The 7,484-nt window shown below is 44.6% G+C and overlaps 1 protein-coding gene across 2 annotated transcripts in view; it reads left to right on the forward strand.

Moving 5' to 3' along the window:
- Positions 1-7,182, forward strand: part of LOC114028137 (carboxypeptidase A5-like) — a 23,115-nt gene extending 15,933 nt beyond the window's left edge. The window contains exons 9-11 of one of the 2 annotated variants that reach the window (XM_027842346.1): positions 2,516-2,715; positions 5,898-5,982; positions 6,858-7,182. In XM_027842346.1, the coding sequence (XP_027698147.1) occupies positions 2,516-2,715; positions 5,898-5,982; positions 6,858-7,045 (473 nt within the window). In that variant the 3' untranslated portion in view covers positions 7,046-7,182. The remainder of the gene's footprint in view (positions 1-2,515; positions 2,716-5,897; positions 5,983-6,857) is intronic. The other variant, XM_027842347.1, reaches the window with a different exon arrangement.
- The last annotated feature ends 302 nt before the right edge of the window (positions 7,183-7,484 follow it).

The following is a 7,484-nucleotide window of genomic DNA, read 5'->3' on the forward strand; positions in this document are numbered from 1 at the left end:
ATGAGAAAGGAAAGAGAATATGGGAAGAGCAATTAAGAAGAAGGCTCACATTGGAATAATTTATACTCTCTCATAAGTAGAGAAAATAAAGTTAATTAAAAATCTTAAGGAACTGGAGCCCTTACAAGTAGAGTGGTACAGTGGATGAGGAAAGAGAATGAGCATGTTTTAAGTGTCTACTATGTGCAAAGCACTATTAAGTACCTACTATGTGCTAAGTGCTTTACAAATATCTCACTTCAAATATGTTTAATATGAATGTGTAAGTAGAGCCTATATCAGATTGCATGTCATCTTGGGGAGGGGGGAGGACAGGAAGGGGAAGAAAATTTAAAACTCAAAATCTTATGGAAGTGAATGTTGAAAACTAAAAAATAAATAAAGTAATTATAAAAAAGATAATATATCTCACTTCAACCTAGGGTGCTGAATGGGGAGGTGAGTGATCTCAGTTCAAGCCCTAACTCTGTTGCTTACTAGCTATGTGACATTGGGTAAGTCACAAGACTTCTCTGGGTCTCGGTTTCTTTATCTGTAAAATGGGGATAATACTTGTCCTATACACCCCACAGGTTTTTGTCAGGAAAAGCCTTTAGATGTGTGAGCAATTATTTGTTCTAACTGTGCTCTAAGCCCTAGTAGCTGGGCTTATGCTTTTTTTTACCTTACATTCTCAAATATTTAGAATTTTTTTTTTATTTGTTTAGGCAGTTGGGGTTAATTGACTTGCCCAGGGTCACACAGCTAGTAAGTGTCAAGTGTTTGGTCAGAGGCCGGATTTGAACTTAGGTCCTCCTGACTTCAGGGCCGGTGCTGTATCCACTGTGCCACCTAGCTGCCTCTAATATTTAGAATTATTGATTTTTAAAGTTGGAAAGAACTTAAGAGCCTATCTAGCCCCGCCCTCTCATTTTACAGAGGAGGATATGAGGACAAGAAAGGTTCACACAGCCAGTACTGGTGGAGCTGAGACTGGAACCCAGGCGTCTTGATATCTAGGCTGGTGTTCTTTTCCCTGTGCCCAATAGACCATGAACTTAGACATCTCCCCGCGAAGAAATGATCAGGAGCAGATGGGGGTCATCAAAAGCGGTCTTCTTTGGTGTTACTCTGACTCAATAGGGAACTGGGATTAGCTGGGATGATGGGAGCCCCTAATCTTCTTGGAGGGAGGCTCTTTGTGACGTCCACAGGGACGCGCAGAGGGAGCTCCCAAGCTGGGCCATTGATTTGCCAAGTAAGTAGATTCCTACCTCCCTGACAGTTTCTCTGGGTTATGTGTTCAAGGTCTTAGATCATAGGCTAAAGAGCTAGAATGGGATGCTTTGGAAATCATTTCCTCCATTGATGTCTTCAAACAAAGGCTGGACAAGCACTTGTCAGGCGTATTTTAGAGGGGATTCTCTGCAGTTTAGATTAGACCAGATGGCCCCTAAGGCCCCTTCCAGCTCTGATATTCTGTGACCCTGTGACCTCAGAAATCATTGCCTGCAGCCACCTCATTTTACAGATGAGGCTGTTGAGGTGCCCAACACTAAAGTGATTTGCCCAAAGTCACACGGATCACTGGCATAGCCAGGTGGGGAACCCAGGTCTTCTGACTCCAAATTCTGCCTATTATTTTTCTTTCTTTTTTTCTTTCTTCTTTCTCTTCCTTTCTATCGTTCTTTCTTTCTTTCTTCCTTTCTTCCTTTCTTTCTTCTCTCCTTTCTTCTGTCCTTTCTTTCTTTCTTCCTTCCTTCCTTTCTTCCTTTCCTCTTTTCTTTCTTTCTCTTTCTTTCTTTCTTCCTTCCTTCCTTTCTTCCTTCCTTCCTTTCTTTCTTCCCTCCTTCCTTCCTTTCTTTCTTCCCTCCTTTCTTTCTTTCTTTCTTAATTTAATTTAATTTTTCTTTCTGCTTTATGTCTTTCTTCCTCTCTCTCTTCCTTCTTTCCTCTTTTTCCTTCCTTCCTTCCTTCTTTTTTCTCACTATAAATTATTTATTTAAAAAAATTTTAAATTCCAAATCCCCTCCCTTCCTCCCTCCCTCCAGCCACTCCCCTACTCATTGATAAGACAAGCAATATGATATCAATTATACATGTGGAGTCACGCAAAACATATTTCAATATTGGTCATGCTGCCAAAAAAAGCTAGAAAAATAAAGAAAAAATTAAAAAAGCAAGAAAAATGAAAAAAGTATGCTTCAATCTACACTCAGAGTTCATTAGTTTTCTCTCTGGATGGGGAGAGCATTTTTCATTGTGAGTCCTTTGGAATTGTCTTGGATTGATCAGAGTAGCTAAGTCTTTTACAATTGATTATTACAATGTGCTGTTACTATGTACAGTGTTCTCCTGGTTCTGCTCACTTCACCCTGCATCAATTCATATAAGTCTTCTCAGGTTTTCTGAAACCATTCCCCTGTTTGTTTCATATAGCATAATAGTTTCTGAGTTCTTTCTACTATACACTACTGCTTCTCGGGACTACAACTTTATAATTTGCATTTTTGGGGGGTGGGGGACTTATTTCTAGGTGTTGGTTCTAGCAACAACCCCTGCTCAGAGACTTACCACGGGCCCTTTCCTCACTCTGAGCCAGAGGTGGCCTCTGTCGCCAACTTCATCCAGAAGCACAAGCATTTCAAGGTCCTGATCTCCATCCACAGCTATTCCCAGATGCTTTTGTATCCCTATGGCTACAGGAAGGAACCTACTCCTGATAATGAGGAACTGGTAATATTCCTCCCCTATTGTATGGGTGGGGTGGGGTGGGGTGGAGAGAACCATCCTCCCAGAGCAGATGGGGAAGGCTCTTATTTGACAGCCTTCCTAGGGTGTTACACCCTCTGTCAAAAAACAGAAAACAGGATACTCCACAACCCGTCGGATAAAGGCCCAAACATCCTATGTGGAAGTTGTCCTCCCACCCTGTCTGACTCCTTATACAGTTCAAAGAATCATGGATTTAGAACTCACTGTAACCTTAGAAACCAGCTAGTCCCGTCCCCTTTATTTTACAGATGAGGAAACTGAGGCCTAGGGAGTTAAAGATACCTGCCCAAATTCACAGAGATAATAAGTATCAGAGGTGAGACTTGAACCTAAGCCTTCTGACTACACACTCTGCTCTGTGCATGGTAGGAGGAAGAGTTCTAGGAGGAAAGATATTATTGGAATTACAGGAAACTAACAGGGCTGATTCATGAGAGGTGGGCTTCAGAGACAGAAAACAGTAATGGACAAGACAGGTAGAGAGAGGGAAAGACAACTTGTAGACAGTCCCCATGGTCCACTAGTATCCACTAACATCCTTTCAATGTGAAGAGAGCTTCAGAAGTCCCCTGGCACGATGGGTGCCCCTCCCTTGACAAAGCTATAGAAGGAAGTCCACAGGAGTTTTAGAGATGATCAATCAATAATCAATCAATCAATCAACATTTATTGTGTCTATTGTTCGTCAGGCACTGTGCTAAGTGGTGCTATGGTGGGGATACAAAAAGAGGCAAAAGAGTTTCTGCCTTCAAAGAATTTATAATCCAATAGGGGAGACAACATGGAAACAAATATATACAAACCAAGTTATATACAGGATAGATGGGAAAAAATTAACAGAGGGAAGGCACTGGAATAAGAGGGGTTAGGGAAGGCTCCTTGTAGAAGGTGGGATTTTAGTTGGGACTTAAAGGAAACCAGGGAGGTCAGTAGCTGGAGTGGAGAAGGGAGAACATTCCAGGCATGGGGGAATAGCCAGAGAGAATGCCCAGGTCCAAGAGAAGGAGTGTTTTGTTTTCGGAACACTAGACACGGGTCAATGCTTAGCACAGGGCCTGGTGTACAGTAGGTGCTTAATAAATACTCACTGATTGACAGGATGATCAGGCATGGATGGTTGTGAGATGCGTTGTTGGCTAGAATGCCCACATTGAAGCAATCACAGATTCACCAGGTTATTGGAGTGTATGGGGGCACTGTGTTAGGTGCCAGGGAGGGTACCAAGAAGATACACTCCTTTACCCTGTGGAGTCATGGTTTTATTTGGGGAGCTGGAGGAGGTGAGGGAAGACATTAAAATGTATTAAACACAGAAATATAAACATTATACGATAAGTGCGTTGGAGAATTATAAAACCATGTGCATTGTGAGGTCAGAGGCCTCACCAAGCATTATCCACCAAGGGAACATACAGGCTGGATTTTGGCTCTTCCAGGAATAGTGACGTAATGGATAGGAAGACCTGGGTTCAGATCCAACCTTTGACACTTACTAGCTGTGTAACCTTGGCATGTCACTAAATCTCTCTAGCCCTCAGTTTCCACCTCCATCAAATGGGGAGTTTGGACTCTAAGGTCCCTTCCGGTTCCAGATCTCTGACCTGAGGAGAAGTCTTGTCTTTTGCTTCTCCATCCACTGAACAGAAAGACAAAACTAACCAGTGAAGAAAAATTGGTAATCCGATCTCACTGGCCCACATACAGCTGCGGCAAATACATTGTGGTGAAGGATTGGGAAATTGTTTGATAAGGAAGTACTTAACCACATGATACAGGCCCAGTTATTTGGACCAGGTACAGCACATTCACCAAGTAACAACTGACCACCTTGGCCAGTTGGGAGAAACATTTGCAGATTGCAGTTCAAACAGCATGACTTCTTGCCACAGTCGTGGGGAATAATAGGGGAAGTCTATGCTCTTGTCCTGGTGGGTGCGTTTCACCAGTTTCCCCTTCTGGGTAGATCTGGAAAGAAGAAGGACTCTGGAGGGCTGATACAGGGAAACCAAACCACGAAAGGAGAGGAGGTGCAGCCTTCCTGGGAGGAAGGCTCTGGGCTGACCTTCTCTGTTCTTACTGGGAGGTTGGAGGAGCCGAGGCTCCTTCCTCATTGTTGCCACGTGATTCGGGGATCCTGTGTGGTCAGGGAGGACCCAGATGTGTAGAGAACCCCATTCTTCCTTTGTTTTGTGAAGTGCGGGAAGGGAATAGACCTCATCTCCTAGAAGCTCCCAAGCTCTCTGAGCAACGCAGGGTGGTCCCACCTCTTTCTCTTAGGTGGCCTGGGACCTTCTTCAGCCAGTGAAACAAAGGAATTAGGATTCCCCGAGGCCTTGGTTGAGAGGTTGTAAGGCCAAGACCAGAGGCTGTAGAGCGCTGTCCTCTTCGAGGCATCCACAAACTCTGATGATCTCCAAAGTGCACCTGGGTCACCTGGAGTCAAGTCCCTTGGACATTTGTCAGACATCCACTGTGTGAGTTCTGTGCGGTGTGTCTTTCACCCTCTGGCCACGCGAGGAGAGAGCCAGGGTTAAAGCAGTGAGTGTCATCACAGACTTCATCCTCTGGAATCAGAAAGTGCACTGTGGGGTTTTAAAGCCAGAAGCATCAGCTCACCTCCCTCGTGAGGTGATCTCAGAGATCATTAAGTCCATCTCCCTCATTTTACAGATGAGGAAACTGAGGCCCAGGGTAGCAACTAGAACTAAGCCTCCTGCCTTCTGGGCCAATGCTTGCTCTCTGCCTGCCCCATGCAGACTGTACCCACTTAAATCTTTTCTTCCCCAAGTAATGTTCTATAGGGGCAGCTGTATAGAGTGCTGGGCCTGGAGTCAGGAAGACCTGAGTTCAAATCCAACCTCAGACACTTACTAGCTGTGTGACCCTGGGCAAGTCCCTGTTTGCCTCAGTTTCGTCATCTGTCAAATGAGCTGGAGAAGAAAATGGCAAACCACTCCAGTATCTCTGCCAAGAAAACCCCAAAAAGGGGTCACGAAGAGTCAGACGTGACTAAAGTGACCAAAGGACAACAAGATGTTCTATAGGCATCTAGCCTCTCCAGACCTTTCCAGCTCTCCGGCGGGAGGATGATTCCAGTTCCTCCGATGCTCCTGCCTCTTACATTTGTGATGTTTCCTTGGCAGCATAATCTCGCTCGCAAGGCAGTGGAAGCTCTCTCCCAGGTGCATGGAACCGAGTATGTCTATGGGAGAACCATCAGCACCATCTGTGAGTGAGCCTTCCCCAGGGCAGCAACCACACCTGCGCGTTCTTCTGGAGGCAGATTCCCTAGTGCAGGTGTTTCTTTCCCACCCCGGGGGCGGCTGTCAGGCAAGGGGTTTGAGATTGCAGGGCTGCTATAGCCCCTAGCCAAGTCACTTAACTGTCTAGTCTTACACCCCACTAATTAGCTGGCAAGGACCAAGTTGTTTCATCTTTGTTATGTCCCCCACCTTTCCTCCAGTTCAATCCAATAAATAATTTTTAGGCTACGGCCTCGACACTGATGCTATAAAGACAAACATTAAACAGTCCCTGCTCTTAAGGAAATTCTATTCTACATATATATTCTATATTCTATAGATATATATTCTATACATAATATATACTCTATACACATGTGCATGTTTATATATACATATACATACATGCATACACATGTAGGTATACACCAAAACACACACATACCAATTTATATATGTACACATACATACATATGTATGTATACACAATACATGTATGTATGTATACATGCTTCTGAGATATTGTGAATATTCTAGAATATTCCATTTTATGTAGGTATTTTACAATATTCCAGTCTTTCACTACCAGCTCTTTGGCATAAGAGGAGTGAAAATCCTGATTGCCTTCAGTGTTCCTACCAGTCCTTCATCCCTGCCTTCTTTAGTCTCTCCTCTGTTTATCAGCCCCATCCATAACTCTGCCTGCTTTTGGCTGTTGCCTTTTTACACCATAGACATTTCTCCTTAGCCGCTCCAACTGAAGAAGCCAAACCAACCAACATGGTAACCACATCTGACACTGTCTTGTCTCCCCTCCCCCCTCCCCCCTCCCCCTAATTTTCTCGGCCTGTTTTTTCATAGATGTGGCCAATGGGATCACTATCGACTGGGCCTATGAGCATGACATCAAGTATTCCTTTTCCTTTGAGCTGCGGGACACTGGAATTTATGGCTTCTTACTGCCCGCCAGTCAGATCATCCCCACGGCTGAAGAGACGTGGCCAGCCATCCTGACCATTGTGAAGCATGCCTATGATAACCCCTACTAGAAACTATGTGCAGCCACAGCTTGAGGAAGAAGTTTCTTTCTGGGCCCATCCCCAGAACCAGAGTTGTTCCTTTCCTTTGTTTCCACATCTCTCCAACCCCTCCTTGTTCTTTCTCCTTCAAACAATAAAAACAAGTTTTAACCCCATATCCTGTCTCTGAAATTGGGATTCTCTTGCCGGTACCTGGGTACATTCATCATCCTTCAGGGTCAGGATCTTCAGCAGAGGGGAGGAGAGGGGAGGGAGATCCTTTACCTCAATACTGAAATTATCAAATGACTTACAGAGGGAGTAAAAAAGAGAGAACAGGAAAAATCCATCTGGGCCCCTGGTAGCGTACAAAGCATAAAGGCTTCCACCAGGGGCAGCTAGGTGGCGAAGTGATTAGAGCACTGGCCCTGGAGTCAGGAGGACCTGAGTTCAAATACGGCCTCAGATG

This window comes from Vombatus ursinus, unplaced genomic scaffold, assembly GCF_900497805.2.
Source record: "Vombatus ursinus unplaced genomic scaffold, bare-nosed wombat genome assembly UNPS02014870.1, whole genome shotgun sequence".
Classification (NCBI taxonomy): Eukaryota; Metazoa; Chordata; class Mammalia; order Diprotodontia; family Vombatidae; genus Vombatus; species Vombatus ursinus.